This window comes from Ambystoma mexicanum, chromosome 10, assembly GCF_040938575.1.
Source record: "Ambystoma mexicanum isolate Mex_15411 chromosome 10, UKY_AmexF1_1, whole genome shotgun sequence".
NCBI classification, from domain to species: Eukaryota; Metazoa; Chordata; class Amphibia; order Caudata; family Ambystomatidae; genus Ambystoma; species Ambystoma mexicanum.
The window spans coordinates 1,016,947,964-1,016,969,254 of NC_090932.1; the positions used below are offsets into that span (position 1 = coordinate 1,016,947,964).

At 45.3% G+C, this 21,291-nt stretch overlaps 1 protein-coding gene across 1 annotated transcript in view; it reads left to right on the top strand.

Moving 5' to 3' along the window:
* LOC138491942 (PHD finger protein 13-like) overlaps nucleotides 1-21,291 on the top strand; it is a 165,569-nt gene that overhangs the window by 46,064 nt on the left and 98,214 nt on the right. The window contains exon 3 of the mRNA XM_069618824.1: nucleotides 5,016-5,108. Within this exon, the coding sequence (XP_069474925.1) occupies nucleotides 5,016-5,108 (93 nt within the window). The remainder of the gene's footprint in view (nucleotides 1-5,015; nucleotides 5,109-21,291) is intronic.

Sequence of the window (21,291 nt, forward strand, 5' to 3'; positions counted from 1 at the left end):
TGGAGTGCATAGGGGAGAGACAGTCTTTGAAGAGTAGGGCATGAATTATAGCAGTGGGAGAGGGAATACAAGCTCCCAAAAGGCCCAGTGCTTGTACCTTATTTTGTTAGTCTGACCTGTGCAGAGTTTGCGTGAGTTCCTGTTTGTCGCGTTTTCCCCTAAGCCTGTAGGAGTTTATCCAACCCTTACTACTGATGGCTACTTTAATACAGGTTGTTTAGTTGAATCACTACCAATTGGGTGATGTCTCGCTGCTTGGCCTACCACACCAATCATGGTACACCCCACACTTTCTTTTTCTGTTGGTAGGTATGGCTCACAAATTAAGATCACATGAGTTGGTGCAGGTTTTCTGTATAACCAATATCGCGAATGTATTGAACATCCTATGTGCATTGTTGATTTGTCTGTTGGCATCGGGGGTTGAGGGGGCAGTTATTGTTCTCTTATGGAATGAGAACAGGTCCCTTTCATTGAGGCATATCTTCACCAGACCTCAAAATTTGAACTCTCCACTAGCCATTGCCGAGTGATATTTGATACTGGGGGCAAGAATGAAATGGTGTGCGTATGAAGAATTGAAAGTTTGAGTACATTTATATGCCTGGTTGGTAGCTTGTAACTTTAATTTCTTACCCCTGTCTTCACTCTCCTCGGGCCATGTTCATATTGTGATGAATCAGGTGATCTCTTCACACCTTTCCGTGAGATGGCCTTCTCCTATGTGGCCAGGGGACGGCAGCCGCTACCTGATGACGGACGATGGGGGTGGCTATATGAGGGAAGACCACCTGGGGGCAGTGACCCTCAGAGAAATGACCTCCTTGGGGAAAATAACGAGACTTAGGCTAAAAAGACGACGGTGAGGGCTGCACTCAAACGGCTAGAAGACATTTGTCAAATGTTCATGTAGTTTGAATTTGTGTTTCATAATAAAGAATCATTGGAGACAGTCACATGCCCTCCAGTCCCTTCTAGCAATGTTTCCTCTATTTCACATGCAATAATGGCATATTGTAACTCGCCCTCCATTTTCTTATTAGATCTATTTTTAGTACTCCATCCCACAATGAACAATATGCCAAGAACTGGGACAAGGAAGAGGCAAGGAGTAGTAAGGATCACTTCCAATGAGGACCAGTAATAATAATTATAATGTATTTATTATATAGCGCTACACACCCATAGGTCTCAGAGCGCTGACATAACCGAAGACCTTTTTATCCCACAAAGCGGTGCTCCATTTATCAACCTCAGAAGGATTGACTCTACCAGGATTCGAGCCTGCCACAGCAGGCTGCGCACAGATATAAGGGGCAAGCGCTTAGCACAGCGAGCCATCTGACCGGCTTCCTCAACGTTGTTCAAGAAATTCTTAACAACTGACACGAGACAGGGCAGTGGAGCAATGAGGAAGACCAAGACCGGTAAACCAAGGCAATGGTCTAGTCTTTGGAGACTATGCAAGTGGCTTCTGCTCCAGCTGACAGTAAGAAGGAGAGGAGAGAACTGCAGATGCTGGGTTGCACTGCAACCTGTGTCGATGCCAAGAGCTACGTTCAAGGGAACCACACCGTAGGAGACGGTGTGGAAGCGAGTCCAAATGTGGGAGAGAGAAGCCCAGGTGCAGATGGTTCGCCAGTCGAGAACAGAAGGCAGTGGGAACTGCGCGCTGTAGAAATGAACACAGTGACAGCATATCGACTGCAGGGTTGCACGCTGAGACAGAACATTTAGAAGACCCAGAGCACTGGAACACGAGAAGCAACTGGTAAGCCTGGGGAAGACAGACTGGTTACCGGGCTGCCCGCAAGCACTTGCTGCTTCGAAAGAATGTAGGAGGGCAGGAATCGAAGCAAGGGATCACAGAGAGCCATCAGTTAAGCCCAAGGAAGATGGATGGGTTGCCTGACAGTGTATCACTTCATAAGAATAAAGTGAAAGAGACAGAGGAAAAGAACTGTGTATAACAAGAGTGGATAAGCCACAAGTGGGCTAATGTTGTTTCATGGATAAAAAGGAGAAGTCCTAGCATCAAGACCTGGCAGCAGAGTATACAGTTGAAACTGGGTGTTTAAAAGACTGCATGGAAGTCCTGGCAGGGGAATACACCAGGCAAACTAAAGTGTTTGCAAGTATAGTATAAACTAATCTCAAGGAAGATCCATGCCCTTGTGAGTGTGAACTATTGTAAATTGACGAGAAGAGCCTAATAGGGGAAGATAACAGGTGATCTGCGAGTTTGGGACCTGCATGTAAAGTGTAATGAAGTGAAGGGAGAATCCCTAGGAAGATGCATGCACTTAAGATCTGAAGCACATTAAAAGTAAAGAGAAACCTGGGGAAGGGAGTGATTCCTCACAGAAATTGAACATGCCAAGAGGAGGGAGCCATCCTCTTGGGTTCAAAGGAACTTGACAGTTCTTAATTTGAACTTTAACATATTAGTACAAGTAATCTGGGGAAGGGAGCCATTCCCAGAATAACATTGTTCGTTTGAAACCTTTTCATTGGATTTGAACTTTGTGTTTGTATTGGAACCTTTTTGTGCACTTTTGAGAATCTGAGACAAATCCCCTTTGCTCCTAAGAGTTAGTTTTCGAGTGTCAGGGCCAGACTAGGATTCCGGACACAGGACATGTTTTGCTTTGGACATCCTGACCAAGGACAGACCCATTAGTTTAGGTTGATGTAGGGAAATGCCTCCTAGATTAGGGATGCTGAGGCATTTTCCCACACATTTGTTTCAATAAAAGTTTGTAACCAAAAACCATGAGTCCTCTGTGTGTCCGTGTCTCATTCCTGGCTCCTCACAATACCCTCTCCAACAGAATAAAGTAGTGCTACACACTGTGTAGGATGTGGTCTTTTCCATTGAGGGAAGGCAGGAATTGGGAAGAAGTATTTTACAAGGTGCTCTTAATGGGTAAAGATGCGAGAAGACCTCTTGGTGGTATTTTGTTTCATATGTGTTTAACTTCTTTAATATTTTCCAGATATGATTTTGAGGTTTGGTAGTATTGTTTACGTTCGCTTCATGAAGTTGTGAGTAAAATGATTTTTCAGTGAGTAAAAAAATGTCATTCTCCTGGTTGGCTTTTGACTTTTAAAGACGTTGGTGTCGATGTAATACTTATTTGCCCAGTAATGACCATTTTGAAAAGTTTAAAAAACTTTCTATAGGCCATCTTGCGATCAGAGATCCTTCTAGTGTATACTCCCTCTATATGGCATACACTACTGATGCTTCTGGTCTGAACACAGCATGAAGACGTTGATCCCGGTTTCCTTTGAATGTTTTGCCTAATTTTGGGACTAACTGGCAGGAATGCAACTCGGCTTTAGGACTATCAAAAATGGGCCGAGTATCTCCTTTGGCCACACTCCCACTTAACCTGGGCATGGTGCCACCCTTTGCTCTGTCCAATTGTAGGAATAGAATGACTGACATTGTCACCCTTCCACTTAGCACAACCTTTTGTAAGTTCCCTAAATGATGCAAGGATGGGCGATTTAGAAAGGTTGGTGAGGAAAATAAATGGAGGTTGAGTGCACTCAGCATCCTCGGCTATAATGGAATACCCTACGAGTCTTAGTGCAGAGTCAATTGCAGTGGTTCTGTATGACGTCCTGCCCACTTTGCAGCCCAGATCCAGAATGGATAGTATGTTGTACGTTATTGGATGTTTGGTGGAGCAGACGCGAAATGGTTAAGTGCCATAGGCCAATATTTGTCTATTTTAAAATATTGATCTATGATGATGAAATGGTGCCCCATGACTCCTCGACCAAAGGAATAGTATCCATGTTTTACTGATGAACAAAGCTGAGCTACTAAGGTGCAGTTGTGATAAAGCGAATCTGCATGGCAATTCACCCTTGTTGTTTCCACAGGCTGGATATAGGAGGGTGAGCAGGGTTGTGTGGAACAACCTTTCTTATTTTGCCAGGATTCTCACCTTTCCAGCCTTCTAAATATCAATGAGGACAGTTGGAACTGCCCACTCTCGGAACCACCTTGCGTATGGCTGCCTATTCGGCGAAGGTGGCCATCGCAAAGCACGCCTTGTTTCTAGTATTTGCTACCTTTTGTCCTTTCAAGAGACCAGGGTCACGTGGGACACTGTGGAGGGAGATGCCACTGATGGGTGGCGTGGATAGCTGAAAGGATGAGACAACGTCTCTGAAAGAAAAAGAATATCACTATAATCACTATAACTAACTACTGTGAAAAAGGAGAAGGAAAAGGTCCATGTGGAGTGTGTCTGAGTTTATGATTCCTATCGTTTATGAGTACAATTTTCTTAGAACTCTTCCTTTTGTTGGTTGCTCAGTTTTGTGTTTTATACCTAATAATTGGCCCATGAGCTTGCAATATAATGGCAGTAGAGCAGAGTGGGGGGCAGTGTGAATCACAAATTGTCTGTAGAAAGACCTGTTCTAGAAGAGGTAACTGAAGAGAGACCAAGACCTACCAGCTGGAGAGGGTACAACATCCTTTCTTCGACACCCATTTTTTACTAGTTCTTGTCGGAAAAAAACATTTCAAAGTTTTTTGGGAGGGGGTGCCATATAAAGGGTAGGGGGATCGGGAATGACAGACTCTAAATAGGTAGAGTATGGGGGGGGAAACCCCCCTCCAAATAGAAACATTTCAGTTTTTTCGGCAAACCTTGTCACAAAAACAGGTGTCGATGAAATGACATAGAACCCTGGAGAGATGGTCTCCATGGGGGTGGAGTGGGTGAGAATCTTGGGGCGGGGAGGAGGGAGGGACAAACAGTTGATTAAGTATAGACTGGTGTTTGAGGGCTGCTTCTCCTCTTTGTGTTGATACATTCTCTGTAACACTGGCTTTTCCCTTGGACCACCTACTTTTTGGGTACTTGAGTCTTCTGAGATACAGTTGAGTTTTGAATGAGTGGTGGAATATTGTGGGTCTTGCCTGGAGCAACTGGCCTTGGACTTAATTTGTAAGCCCTGGTAACCTATGTTTGCTAATTCTGTTTTTGCAGCCACCGAAGAGGAGACAGAGGACGGTGGAAGACTTCAACCAATTCTGCACCTTTGTTTTGGCATATGCCGGATATATTCCTTACCCCAATGAGGTCAGCGTTTACTCTTTCTCCCTGTCTCTAACCTTGTAATTTGAGTTTATCTCTTTTAAGACTGTGCGGCTAATGCAAAAATCTATTCATATGTCTTTCTTGGACTGCTTTCTGTGTTCTTTGATCACTGATAAGCAAACGTAGGACCAGTTTTTGACCATATTTCAGACCTGCTTATGTGGGCCATACATGTTGGATCCTTCCACTGCAATATAAAATCACATTTAATTCATGCTAGCACAGGATACATGATTTGTTTTGACTGATTGGGTTGATATGGTATCGGCTCCCTTATTAAGGTTGTTTGCCTCTCAGATAAACTGAAGGAACAGATTCCATTTTCAAGTTCACTGATGACCCACATTCAAAGCCATTGGCGAATATGTAGCTTGCTGCATAGCCCTACCTGTTCCTCTGTGCAAAAATAAAAATGGATTGTGTCCACATGCACTTTGATCAGCACCTAGCGGTTTCTGTGATGGCTGAGAAAGGTTTATCTTTCAAAGTTAGGAACTCCCAACATCAAAGCAGGGCTTTCTCACTACTTTCTTACATCAGGGCACTAAAGGTTGTACAAGAAGCTTCCCATGGTTGTCCCTTTTCCCAAAATGTGCACTTATGACTGAGCATATTGGGCAGTTCCTCCTCCTGAGTCTTGTCCTCTGGCCAAATTGTACATCCGCTTATTGTCATACTCCTACATCCCATTCATTTTTATCCATTCCCTTTAATCCATAGAAGTAAGATGTCCTCAATGCAACTTGGACTGCAGAATTCAGAGTCGTAGCCTCGGCTAGCAGAGACACAGGATCAGAAAGACTCTTAGAAAATCCCTACATTCCCACACCCCTTAAGCCACTCGTACTTTTCTCCACTTTGCAATGGCTCTGCTCTTTCTCTTGCTAATTTCTTTTATTGGTGGTGCTTTTCTGTTATGACCTGGAATCACCTGAGACTTTAGATGTTGCCTTTCGTGTTAGTGCAGCGTCTCGGACCCAGATCTAGTCCATACACACTTCTTGTGATACCTATTCCATATGGTTTTTACTGTTGCACCTAAGCAGGTGGGCGGAAAGCTTTGCCAATCCACACCGCCTCATTTTGAGAGTTTTCATACACACATTAGCAACCAGAGAGAGGGAATCCGGCAATCGGCTCTCTCAAATGCCAGGTAGTGAACAGCTAGTGAAAGCGCTCATTATTAGAGTGATGACCCTGCTCCACTGGTGGTATTCGCTATGCAGCACCCCGCTCGTTCAGCCCCAGCTGTCACATCTCTTTCACTTTTGTTTACTTTGTCTCTTGCTGGTGGCCTGTTAAAGGACACATACGGATGTGAGCGTTAATGCCTTTAGAAGAATGTAGGTGACTAGCACAGACAGTTTCAAGAGGAAAGAGCATTTACTACTGTACTTCAGAGTCACCAGGAGATGTCTCTTGACCCTAATATCATGGGTCTCACTGAAGTGATGACCCTGCAGTTCCCAGACTTTTGGGTTTTAAAGGACCTCGAACAGCCAACTGGACTTTCCATCAGAACTTGCATAAGAATCCTTTAGAGTCTTAAATCACTTCCTCTAAGATACAAGGGAGAGCAACCGATGGAGAGGCTTGTAAATAAGCAGGTAGACTGGCCAAGACCCTTGATGCACAACTCGAGATAGGCCAGGAAACAGTACAGTGGCCCCTATGGGCAAATTGAGCTTTTTTGGTTTACACCTTCTTCCCATATCTCCCCTGAAGCCTTGACTGGATTTCCTTTGGCCTTTTTGGGATAGGAATAAAAGGAGAGGCAGTGGAGAAAGGAGAGGTGAAGCCGTGAAGAGGAGGAGAATAGTGAACTAACTTCAAAGCCCTGAGAAAGGAGAAGTAGGCGAGACATGCCAATGTACTCTGAGGAAGACCTAAACGGCACGGGAAGCTGGGAAGCACCAGAAGAAGTGTGTATGTGAGTCCAGAGATTCCCCTAACATGGTGCAAGAGATCCAGAGAGGGAGAAGTGCACCAGTTGTGCTAAAAGCAAAAGAAATAAAAAAAACCTGTGACACTAGAGGCCTCAAGAGAACCCAAGTTAACTGTTTCCTCAGATTTGTGCCTACACAGAGTGCCTCCCAATACACAAGAGCAGAGTAAACGGGCCATTCTAAGATTTGAAATTTAGGGCTGACCAACTGTGGAACCTATTTAGCTGTATGAAGAGCCAGCTTTGAGACAGACGACACAAGAAGCATAGGAGAAGTAGAGACACTGGGCTCTGCAAGAGCCAGCTAAGAGAGAAAGTAATGGGAGAAATAAAGAAATGCAAATACACTTTCATTTATTTTGTAACCTGAGGAAAACAGTTTTGAATTGTGAGTTGTGACGTCATGATTGGTATCTATATGTGACAAATTATAATGAAAATACCCTTGGATAAAAAAGTAGGATTACAAAAGAGTATTACTTCCATATTCCTGGAGTAGAAAAGGTTTGCAGACTGATGATCGAGGTTACTAAAAAAAGAATTGAGGGCATACGTTATGCTGAGGAATTAGCAGTTCCTTGAACGAGCACTCCTTGAATGCCCAACCACTGAAAGGAGGGAAAGAGAAGGCAGCAGAGCATTCCACTCAGACTGACAGCCGCTGAATTGAGAAGCCGTCAAGACCAAGCGCGGCTCAGTGGTCTTCAAAGCAGCAGCCAGTCTGTGCCTATAGGCACAGCGCATGCTCAGTTGCCCATATGTGGTGAGGCACACCATTTTCCCTGCCACACATGGTGGAAGGACCAGAGCTTCACAGCGTCCAGCATTTGCAGAACTAATCTCCTGTGTCTCAGCCTGCTTTGCTAGGCCCTCCCTTAGCTCCCAGTAAAGCCATGCATGGGAGAAGAGTTGATTGACCCCCTCCACACCCAGCTTCCTGTTTCTGCCATCTACCCAATGATGAGCCTTGGATTGAGCTGAGGCTGTCTCAAAGTATGCAAGTAGGACTCTTGAATTGCATTAGTACTAGGCAAAACCTTCGCAGCAAGCCTTGTACTCTTTATACGTGGCCCATTTTTTTATTTTCACCCAGCCTGGTGCTCAATCTCTCAGTTAATGGAGATTGACCAAACCATTTTCTTCTGAGGGTTATTCATCCATATGTCATCCTTTTGTATTCAGCCTTCATTAGAATAAGACCGTTTTTTGGTGTCCATAACGCTTAAAATGGCTCGTGGTGTGACATTCTTTCCTGTTGCAAAAGGATACAATGTAACAACATTAATTCTCTTGTATGTTCCTTGATGCACACAAACATCCTTACACATTGTCAATATAGAAATATGAACAATGCTTATGTAGCACTTCAAAAATCATTACTTGGACATGTTGTAACGTCAGTAAAATGTATTTACGAGAAAGAAACGGGAAGTGGACACAACTCTTGTTTGTTATCCATGGTGACTGAAGAAGAAAGACCTGAAAATGTCCTCAGCAGTGTTGCATGACAGATGGGCATAGACCAAACACTGCTCTGTGAGGTGGCTTTTCTAGTTTTAGTAAAAAATCATGCAAATAAACATGTAGTGAAGGTACTGTGGGATGCAATTCGGAATGCTTAGATGGAAATGTTGTAGTCAATATCGGGATTCTCCATCATTGGATCTTTCATAGATGCACATGCTGTGAAAATTACCCGGTGCCAAGCTGAGAATCTTTGGTTAACTTATGGATATTTTTTTAAATTTTTTATTGACATTTCAAATGTACATATTCAACCAGTAAACAAAACATGAAAGGAAACAAACCTACCCCACCCAGACCCCTTCCCGCCCCCTCCTACCATCTACAGTGTTTTGGGGGCACCATTGCAGCATATATTCTCCCCATAGATATTCAATTAACATCCCCCAATCTGTCCTTAATGAAGTAGCCCCCCCTTTGTATTCTAAAAGTAACCCACTCCATCGCCAATATTCCCCACACTTTATGCAACCATTTTAAGATCGTAGGCAGTGATTTCTGTTTCAATTTCTTTCTATCTATTACTAACCAGACTGCTATTGCCAACACCATGAATGCTTTGCGTTGTGTTTTTCCGGATGAAACATTTTTACACATCCATTCCCTAGGAGTACATCCTGTAGAACCCGGTTGTACCTGCCTTACTATTTCACACCAAAATACCTTTGGTTGTGGGCAGTACCACCAAAAATGTACTCCCCCCACCCCCCTCACTCCCCTCCCAAACATCCTCTCCAGCATTCTTGTGCCGTATTGGAAAACATACTATGAAGCCTTTCCGGCATATAGTGCCATTGCACCGTTATTCTATACCAGGCTTCCCTTAACTGGATAGACCTAGTTAATTTTGGTATATTGCCCCAAAGATTTTCCCAGTATGATTCAGGAATCTCCTCTCTGTGGTCTTTCCCATCTCTGGATATAGGGCCATTTACTTTCCGGCTGCCAGTCCTCTAAAATGGAGTAAAGTTTGGGCACCAATTGTTTGTCTCCTTAATGGGTTGTAATAAAAGGTTTGAATGGCGTTGAAACCCTCTGGTAGGCTGCTTCAGCCAATGGCGTACCTGGTAATATTTCATCCTATCCCTTTCCGTCAACCCTATACATTCTTTACAATCTTCGGAAGATCTTACTTCCCCTTTTATTATCATATCCCCTACTTTGCTACATTTCTTTTCTTTCCATTTCTTAAATGAACCCTGCACCATCCCTGGGGGAAAACTGGTGATTTTTAAAGAGCGGAGTAAATGGAGAGGGATGCGCTGAAAGATGTCCTTGCCGTAATAGGCAATCCCATAAGTCACATGTTACCGCAAGTACCTTGCTCAAAGTAGCACATCAGGGCCTACCCGTTTATCTAGCCACAACAAGCCCTCCAGCGAAGTCCCTGCTACTGCCCTATCCATGATTGCCCAAGATTTAATCATATCTCCAGACAGCCATTTCCACGTTACCTCTAGTTGTGCTGCTTCATAGTATTTTGAAATATTAGGGAGTCCCAATCCCTGCCACCCTCTCCCACCCTCTGTTTAGGTGCCATCATAATTTCCAGAGCAACCCTCTGTTGCTTATTCTGCCAGATAAAGCGTGATATTAATCTGTTGACAGTCTTGAAAAATTATCGTGGTAGCCATACCGGAGTGTCTGGTAATAGTGTAGGGTAGCGTGACCATTTTTATCATTGCTATCCTACCCAACCACGATATGCGTTAGGGGGTCCATTTATCAAAATCTATTTTTAATCTGCTGATTAACGTCGGATAGATAACCTGTAGAATCCCCGCCATTCGAAAAGGTGAAATCCTTACCCACACTTGGCTCTGAATCTGTCGTCCCTTGATTTGATTGGATTTATTTCTTATAAAGCGCAGCACACCTGTAGGCCTCAGGGCGCAGGCAAAAAACACAACATAACAAAAATACACAGGATAACATGAAATAAATATACTAATCGGGCAATATAGGAGCATCGGGGACAAAGGTTAACAAGGAGAAAAAACAGAATATGCATAATCATAAAGATCACCAGTTCACTATAATTTTTAACTTGGTAAAGGAAGACATGTTCCGCAGATTTATGCTTTTGTTCACAAATGAGGGTAGACTACTTGAACCACATCCAATAATACAGTCTGTATTGTCCAGCGAGCACCAGTTATCGATCTGTATTCTTAGAAGGACTCTCAGATCTTGAGTTCTGATATAGTTATGACCCATTCTTTGGTTGAGCCAGGCTAAAATGTTAGTGCCTCCGTGGGTTCGTATTCCCTCGGCTTGTCAGCGTTGGTGATATTGATGTTTCAGGGATCCGTGGCAAAGTCCGTTAAGAGAGGGTCAGCAATTCTTGTCATGGATGACTTTTTAAGACGAATATCCTTCAAGGGTGGGAGATCAGGTAAAATGACCAGTTTAGTGGATACAAGAGTACCACCCATGGAAAGTTCATCAGATGAGTCAAAAACAGGTTTAGTTATAGCACCCAGAGGATTCATTCCTTATGAGTAGACTCTTCAGCACATGTGTGTGGGCCTGGAAGATTCCAAAGCTGGATATGCAAGGTTTGGCAAGACCTTTTCCTCCCCACTGGGCTCAGATTGTGATGATTTATCCAAGCTTAGCGGATGTCGCAAAAAGGGTTTAGAGGCTAAGGAGACCAATCATGGAAATCCTCTGCATTTAGACATGCACTGAGGTCCCTCATAATATGTTCCTTGAGGAGCAACCAGTTTCCCGCAATGTTAAGATCACCGGACCCTTTGCCGGAACTTTCAGAGGAGAATTCTCCTGTCCATTTCCAATCTTGCCGACCGGGCTGGAGCTGTCGAGGCACACATAGACACAGAGTCCTCCTTTCTGACTTGGACACATTTATCCTCAGCCCTGCTACCTTCTCCACCTTTGTTAGTTCCTCACACAAAGCCGGAATAGAATCTTCTGGGTCTGTCGGGGACATTGTCATATCATCGGCAAATGCCGTTATTTTATTCTTCTGCCCCAAACCGTATGCCCCTTATCTTTTGATTGCATCTTATAATCTTATAGTTAATAGGGGTTCTAAGTAAATGGCATATAAAAGTGGGGAAAGCGGACATCCCTGGCGCGTCCCACTCGTAATGCAAATCTGTTCTGATATTTGAGAGTTAATGCAGATCTGATTCGAGGGATTTGTATAATTAGCTTGTATCATCCGAAACCCATATGTAAGAAGGCAGAAACTCAACCCGGTCGAACGCTTTCCCTGCATCCAGCGAGATCAGAACCACTGGGCTCCCTCGGGAGTTTGTTTTCTCTACCAGATGTGCCAATTTCCTTGTGTTATCCCCAGTTAGTCTCCCTTTTATAAATCTTGACTAGTCCATGGCAATAATGTCTGGAAGAAGCGGGGAGAACCTGGCTATTGCCTGTATAGATTTTTGCATCTAGATTTAATATGGCTATGGGCCGATGCCACCTACATAAAGTTGGATCTTTATTAGGTTTTGCGAATACCACCACTTTTGCCTCAGCCATAGTGGGGATCAACTGACCATTCCTCCTGACAGAATTGAATAGGCACACCAGTCTGGGACTCAACTGTTTACAAAATGTCTGGTAAAAACTCGCAGTGAAACCATCTGGACCCAGAGCTTTATTTTTGGGTAACCTTTGAATAGTGGCCACAACTCCTCCTCTGTAATCTCTCTGTCCAGTCTATCCCTTTCCTGTTCTGTTTTTCCTGCAGCGGGAGGCCACTAAAATATTGATCCTCTGCCCTCTGATCCGGTTTATCTGACTTGTATAGAGCCCCATAATACTCTTCAAACGCTTGCAGTATTGTTTCTGAATCCAGCACTATGTACCATCGGCTTGTTTAATTCCCATAATTGTATGTTTCGCCGTGTCCATTCTAATCTGTCTGGCTAATAACCTATCCTCCTTATTGGCGCTTACATAATACCGCTGTCTAATATTCAGCAAGGCCCTCTCCGATATGCCTCTTTATTCCTACCCTCCGCTAGTTTATGCTGAGCCTCCTTCATTTGGGCCTCTAATTCCATCTCCATTGCCACCCTCGTTTTCCTTTTTTGCCCTTGGATTGCTATAATCTCCCCTCTAATGACCTGTTTAAATGCCTCCCAGACAACCTCTGCTATCATTCCCATGCGTGAAATATTACTCTGTCTTACTATTCATTGCTTCCACCAATACTGGGTCAAGAAGTACTTCCCGGGGACAAGTCCAGGCCCATACCTTCTTCCGATTTCCCCATCCCCTTCCATTCTATCACCATCGGGGTGTGATCTGAAGTCTAAATAGCTCCTATATTAACCATTTTCACCTCCCCCATTAGTGAAGCCTTTATCCATACATAATCTATTCTGGAATATAATTGTATGTGGGAAAAAATGCGTGTAACCACTCTCATTCCCTTTTCTGATCGCCAAACATCTACGAGAGTTAAATGGGGAACATGTCTCTCAAGGCCTTTCGAATGGGTACTCCTGCTGTGTCTATTGCATGTACTCCTATCTAGAACTGGGTCCCAGGCCATATTAAAGTCTCTAGTAAGCACTATCTTTCCAATCACAAATTTCTCTCTAGACGCCCTAACAAATGCCCCCTGCCCCACATTAGGTGCATAGATCGTACCCACAGTCACCCTAGTATGTCCCAGAAGAATCACTAGGAACAGGTATCTTCCTTGGTTGTCCGCCGCTATTCATTCAACTTTTGCCTGCAGGGCGTCTTTTAAGCCGATCGGCACCCCTGCCGTTTTCCCTGGAGCATTGGCTTGATGTAATTGCGTAAATAGTATCTGCTTTCCTTATGTGGGTCTCTTGCAGCATTATTATGTCCGCCTGGAGTTGTCTAATCTGCGCCTCTACTTTCTTACGCTTCACCAGGGAGTTCAAACGTGTTACATTATGCAAGTAAATTGTTATGGCCATAGCTTATCATTAAAATAATGCATTTTACCAACCTCCGAACCCAATGTTAAATCACGTTTTTATTCCTTGATTTCCAGCTGTCATCTCCCTTCCCCCAACGCTCTCCCTCCTAACTTCAATTAAACACATGCATACCCTTTCCCCACCTGATTTTTATTTATTTAGAATTTTTTTCCCAGCCCCCCTCCTCCCTACCAACCCACATTACCCCCCTAACTTCTTCCCGGGCAGAACCCGAGTTCCTATGGAAAAACCCAGATAACCTGGAGCTGTGATCCTGAGTCGACCCCAGGAGCACCCCTAATGAGGATGAACTACCCCCCCCATCCCAAATGATTCCTCAATGCCGTCGCATGAACCCTCTGTCCAAACAAGTGGATACATATGCCCCGTATTCCTTTCGCACCATTTTGGCACCCCTCACACCCATTTCTGCTATCTTGGCTAACCAACCTTATATCACTAAACTGCAGCATTGGCCAATATACAAAGTTTGAACCAACTTCTCAAACGCCTCCTGACGGTCCGGGCTCGTCTATGTTACTCCGAGGGACTCGCAGTTTTACACATCTGCTGTCTCGCCTGCCGGGTGCTGCAAACCAGTCCCACGGGCGATGACCTTCAGATGAAGATTCTTGCAATTGTCCACTGGGTCGCCTGCCCTCCTGTATAATCATAATAGACAATCCTTCCTCACAGGCGTTACCTTGTATTGCTTGCCTTCCCATGTGAACAGTTGGCCAAATGGAAAAGTCCATTTATAGTGGATATGTTTAGCTATTAGTTCTTTAGTGACCAGAAACATGGCCTTCCTTTTGTGCAATGTCTTCAATGCCAGGTCTTGAAAGAGATATATCTGGGCCCCATTATTGGTTAAGTCCTACTTTGTTTCCTCGCCATTTTAAGAACCTCCTCTTTAATCTTGAATGAGGACATGGCCCCTAGCACATTTCTTAGTCTTGTACCCGGACCAGATCTTTTGGGTAGCACACGGTGTATCATATCAATCCCCACATCTTCAGGTGTTATATCCTTAAGTAGACTCCCGAAACACTGCAGGATCGTTGTTCTAAAGTCCATATCCTTTATTTCCTCCGGTATACCCTTCACGTGTATATTGGACCTCCAAGAGAGATTATTTATTTCCCCTGTCTTCCATCTCTATTTCCAAGTTGTGGGTGGCTCTAGCCAGTTGATCTAGAAGCTCGGTGTTCTGGCCTACTTCTTTCCTCCTCATTTCCAGCAGGCCCTTTTCAGTTTTATCCATCCTGGCACCAATTTCACTGATCTCATTCTTCTCTTATGTCATTGAACCGTGCAAGTCATCCTTCATTTTATCTAGCTGCAACTGTAAGGCATTCATCATCCTCTTCTATTTCTTTTTAACAATCCTGGAGATCTTCTTGTTCTAAAGCCATTTTAATCTGGTCGGTTTGTCTTTCTCCTAAAGTCTACTGCGCTACTTCCTCCCCCTAAAGAGATGTCTCCAGTGCGAGGCTTCCAACAGCGTTCCTACTGGCACCCTTGAATAGTGATGGCCGTCTTGGACTTCGAGGAAGGGGTTTTCCCCTTTAGCGCCTGGCATCCGGATTTGCAAAGTATCCTCTGGGTCGGGGATGCACCACCTTTGAACGACTGCTAATGTAAAAATAGTTCACTGCAACAGTACTAATATGAATCTTAGTCGCGGCCCCCCTCTTCTTCCAAACCACTCTTTTACTTTTCTGTTACTGTGCCGCCACCCTTACTTGTCGAAATGGTGAGTAATTGAATGAGGGTATAAACTGAATTGCCAGGTCTCGCATCTTCTTGGTGCCTGCCGCTACAACTTTAGTCAGTAGTTTACCTTGACCAAAGTGAATTTCCTGTCGTGGGTCACATTGACTAGTGAGTGGTCATAGTACAAGTCCGAAAGGTGCCCCCCCCCCCCACGTCTTCTCTTTTATTTATTTGACTCCTTAGAGCTGTTCCTCTCTTTTCCCACAGTATTGGATCGCGTCCGTTTTAAGTCTGTCCCTTTTTGTGTGTTCCGCCTTGATCATCAGATAAATGCTCCCATGTATTTGGTGTATGTCTGTACCCCTCTTTCAGCCCCTGGTGGCGCTGCTTAGATCATCCTTGGGGGGTGGGACACCAACTTCCTTTCACCGAAAAATGATATTGCACTGGCATCTTAAGCATTAAACAGGCTGGTTTTCTCTATATATGCACGTGTCCTCTTTTCACCAAAGCGTACACCTGTACTGTCGCTCACCGGCTGTCAGACCCACACCGTTTTCCTTTTCCCAAAATCTTCTTAAACGTGGGGTTTCGGGCTTTGCTGCTGTACCTGCGTCATTAATTTATACTTTCATCTTGGCTGGGGAACCAGACCAATCCCCAAAGACGCACTGATCCTTTTATGTCACCAGATCCAATCTTCTCATGCGTACCACGCCCTACCCAATGTTCAAAGATATTCCCAGCTTAATTGTTCATTTTCTTGTAGTCACTCCGCTGCCTCCTGTACTGTCTCAGTCTCCGCCTTCATCACAGGGTCCTCACAGCTGCATCTATTCATTTGAAATCGCCAGCCTGCGGGCTTGCTGAAAGTCGGCCTGCCGGAGTACTGGGGATACACCCTCACGCCACAGTGGCCATTTTGGAATCATGGATATAATTTGAATTACAAGTTTTTGTCTACTATCCCCCTCGTTATGGGTGCTTTAGTCCCATCCAATGGGATATCGAGTAGTAGGCTCCTTCTCCCCAGCCTTCCTCAGAATCTAACCGCGTGGATGGAGTCCTTGAGTTCTTTCTCCTTAGAAGAAATAAAGTTTGTCATGGATATAACTTTCCTTCACAGGAAAATTTTCCTACAAAGCATCTTCAATACTGACGACGGGATCAGAAATGAAATGGAAAAGGACAAAAAGGTCTTTATTAAAGGCCTGCAACTCGTGCAGTCTTAAAAATGTCTTTGAAGGCGACACACAATGATTGTATTTACTGCCTTTATCCCACTCATTTAGCCAATGATTGTGAGATCTGTAAAGGGTTTTTAGCTCCAAAACCCTGAAGGGTGGACATCAGCGACTGGTGTGTTGGCTCCAGGAAGGACATTATCCATCGTCGGAGTCTACTAAAAGTGTGGCCGTACCTGAGGGGGAAGGGGTATGTGGGAGGGTGGCTGCATCCAGAGAAAGGTCCAGGTCTGAGGAAAGTCACCTTAAAAAGCACAAACGTCGCCACGATTTGGAACCATCGACGATGGGTGCAGTGGGTGTAAGGGCCTCTACGTCGTCTTCGACTAAACATTCATCGACCATTTGGCACAGCCTCGGCCCGTCAACGACAGGTACAAGAAATGGAAGGCCTTTGTCATCTGTGCACTCGTCAACCATGAAAAAGGCACCTGAAGGCCAGATGGCCCAACTGGTAGCTGCAATAGCAACAGGAGCAAATACATAGACGGCCCAATTGTCCACAAAAACAGGGCGACACGCTTGTTGACTAAGACAACAGTGGGAGGACCGTCACACATGCGTTCAGCATCCTAGTATGCCCCGTCTACGGCAGGTTTGGTTGCCAGAAAACCCGATGCGCAATCATTGGCCAGAGGCGCATCGTCCACAAGCTCGGCGGCGATACCCATGAAAAAGTAATTGAAGGGCAGTTTAGTCAAACCAAAGGAAAAAACAGAGGCTACGAGACTGTCAACAAAGGTAAAATTGAAGCGAACTCCTTTGTCGACGGGTGGAAGCATTTCCCGCGCAGAGGAAGTTCCAGCATGTTCGACGATGTCTTCGACCACACCCATCAGAGAAACTCCTCAAAGACTGGAGGAAAACCTACCAACCAAAGGAGCAGAAACCAACATCGCCGAAGGCGGAGTCACACAAGCAGAAGGCTGCCACCAGCCCAACCACACCAGCCAGAAGTACGTCTGCCTGTCTCGCCGCTCAAGCCTCTAACCAGGTCAACAACGGGGTCAAGCACACACTCCACATGTACGTCTCCAACAAGGTCCGGACACGCGTCACAAGTCAGATCCAGGTGGAGGTCAACAATCTGTGCGACAGAGTAGAGGTCATCGCACAGGACAGCCGAACACAGCCAGTACTTACAGGACAAGTCTAAAAGGAAGGGTTCCCACATCCTGTAGTGCCAAGGTCTGTGGCAGTGCACTCACCAATGCCCTCGGGCAGGGCCAGGGAGCAGGAGGAAGGTGAGCTTCCGGACACTGACACAGAAGGTCCTCAAGACACTGATTCCACCACAAGGGCATCCCCTGCCCACACTGATTGGTAGACCGACACCCCGGTGGATTACCAACAAGACTAAATCAGAACCACTCCCTTCTAGACGACATGGGGGCTTTTCATGCTACAATCTCTAAAGCTTGTTAGGAGTTTGGTCTGGTAGCAGTGGAAGATAAAAAAAAAATGTTTCTTATTTTAGCACAATGGACAATATTAGACCATATGTGGGAAATAGGGCTGCATACTTTAAGGCATCCCTTAACAGAGCCTGCCACCAAGGGCAGATGGGATAATAAGTTTAAGGCGCCGGACTCCACAGCAAAATGCTTCACTTCACAGCTCACACCAGAATCTGTCGTGTATGCAGCCGCAAGTAGGAAGGTGCATTCCCAGACACAAAAAATACACCGTGCCACCGGAGAGCTAAGGCCTTTGGGGGGAAAAAGGTAATTTAAATTGCAGCAACCACAGTTAAAGTGGCTTACTCGTTAGCGATAATCTCTCGTTACGACCAGGAAATGTGGCATAGAATTACTCCCTTGTTGGAACACCTGCCACAGGATAAGAAGAAAGAAGCAATGGCAATACTGTGGGAGGGGGAGGGGAAGAAGCGGCCAACCACAACATCGATATGGTGGTGGATCTGGCTGAAACCGGTTTTAAACAAATCAGAAACTGAGTGGTAATGGGCTGCTTAAGGTACACAGATTTTGGGCCTGATGTTCAACACAAGTAGACGTGCCTTTCAAGGGTGAGTACCTCTTTGTCCCCTAAATTGATGAGGCACTGAAGGCAATAAAAACAGCCCCTGAGGCGACCCGATCGCTCACCAGCCCACAAACAAAGTAGACTTTTCGTCCCTTTAGAGGGGCATATGGAAGAAACTACGTTACCTCCTTGAAAAAAAGTTATCGGCATTATTCCAAGGGGACGTATTGCTACCACCAAGGATACAAAAAGTCCTTCCAAGGATACAACAAATCGAAGGATTTCCGTCGGTCACGAAGGTGGAAACAAACGGCTAACCCTCAGAGAAGAAGACAAGGAAAGCGATTGCTGTGACTATGCCCTAAAACAGGCGCAAGTGTAGGGATCACATTCGTGAGAATCATCGCATAACTACAGACAGGTGGGTCCTACAGTCACTTGCGGACACCTGCTAGAATTCACAAAGCGGCTCCCCCTTCCATCCCCCTACCACACACACTCACTCAAGGTCACCTAAAGACGCTGCTTCAAGAAGTCCAGCTAATGCTACAGAAAAAAGCCATTGAAAGGGTGCCAAAAAGACAAAAAGGGCCCAGAGTGTACTCACGATACTTCGTGATGAAAGAACCAGACGGCAAGTGGTGTCCAATATTGGACCTGTGCAGTCTCATCAAATTCATAAAAAAAGCAAAAGCTCCAAATGGTAGTGCTGCAGCGAGTAATCGCTGCCATTCGGCAGCAAGACTTCTTTGTGTTCCTGGATCTACGGGTTGTACTTCCACATCCCCATACACCCCAAACACAGGAAGTACCTGTAGTGCACAACAACCATCATCAGTTCAGGGTACTGGTGTTCGGCATAAAGCCAGCTCCAGACATTAACCAAATGCTTGGCACCCATCGCAGCAGCCCTTCGCAGACAAGGTCACAACTTCTAACCCTATATAGAAGGTTGGTTAGTGAGAGCGCCGACATGTCCAAAGCCCAACACTTAATGTCAGAAACGATAGGAATGCTTCAGGATCTAGATTTTTCAATGAACTACAAAAAATCTTCGCTGAAGCCATCCAAGAACTTGGTTTTTCTAGGAGCACACTTTGCCACAGAGGAGCAAATGGTGCGGTCCTCATCCCAGAGGATACAAGCATTGCGTGCGCTAGTGCTGACACTCCAGTCAAGGCATTTTGTTTGTGTGCAAGTGCATGTGTCTACTTGGCACAATGTCATTGGGCATACCTCTAATACCAAATTGCAGGCTGTACATGGGGTCCCTACAAGAGTTCATAGCCAAAAACTGGTTCCAGGTAGCCGGAACTACGGAGGACAAAATTCTTATCACCGAGAGCATTGTACGCAAACTACAATGGTGGACAGACGGAAACAACCTCACCAAAGGGATCCCGTTACAAGGGCCGAGCCCCACATGCTCACGGACGCCTCGATGACAGGCTAGGGGGCACACATTGATCGCTTGCACATGAGCGGACTTTGGATGATGCAAGAAGCCACAGTGCACATCAGTGTGCTAGAGCGAAGAGCTGTATGTTGGGCCCTCAAGTCCTTCTTACCAGTACTGCAGGGGTACACAGTGAAAATGCTGACAGACAACACAACAACTATGTTTTTTCATATCTGAAAACAAGGGGGTACAAAGTCACTGACATTGTCCCACGAAGCATAGTGCATTTGGAAATGGGCGATATCCAAGCAGATGCTGCTACAGGTATTCCATCTACCGGGAGTCCAAAACAGCATAGCGGACAGCCTAAGCAGACAAGCGGCCCAATCGCACGAGTGGGGTATCGACCATCAACAACTGCAGAGTGTAGTGTCCAGTCTACGCAAGCAGAACCCTGCAGCGCAGGTCCAAGGGAAATGCTCACTTCATCCAGGAGGATATCTGAGTTGCAGGCGTTGGCGATCAACAAACCATACCTGTGCTTCTGTTAAGATAAAGTGCTACTGATGACCAATCCAAAATTCATTCCTAAAGTGCCAACTGAATTCCACAAAAATACCAACATGGTACTGCCCGTGTTTTTTCCACAGCCCACTATGCCTGCGGAAGTGGCGTTGCACAGCTTAGACGTCAAAAGGGTCATCAAATACTACTTGCACAGAACAAAATCATTTTGGGGGTCCACGCAAATCGTTGTAGCTTTTGGCCCAGCAAACCAGGGTAAAGCAATATCCAAGCAGAGTTTGTCTAGATGGATCACATCCACTATTTCTTTCTGCCACACAGAATCGGGAAGAGCGCTCCAAGGTGTGCCTTGAGCGCATTCTACATGAGCCACGTCTGCATCAGCAGCACTATGTTCAGGGGTTCCGCTGAGGGACGTTTTGCCAGGCGGCAACCTGGAGGGTGCCCCATACATTTACCAGACACTATTGTTTGGAGAAGCAGCATGCAGCAGAGTTGCATACTGGGAGAGCAGTTCTGCAGCGCCTGTTCCAATAAGGCGGAGTCCTTTTTTTTACCTGCCTAATACTGCTATGCAATCTATTCACAGCATGTGAATCTATCAAAGATCCGATGCTGGAGAAGGAATAAGTTGCATACCTGTAACCTCTGTTCTCCAGCATTGGTATCTTTCATAGATTCACATGCACCCTCCTTCGACCCCGGCCAGGTAAAAGGCCTCCGGGTCCATTACAAGATTCAGTATGATGGACAATCTCACAATAATCTTACACTAGAGCCACAAGTAAACTCTCTCCTCAAGAAATGCTTCTTCCTCCTGCGAGCGGCAAAGAGGATCTTACCATTCCTATCGTTCGCCAACAAAACAACCACCATCATCGCCCTCGTCATGTCC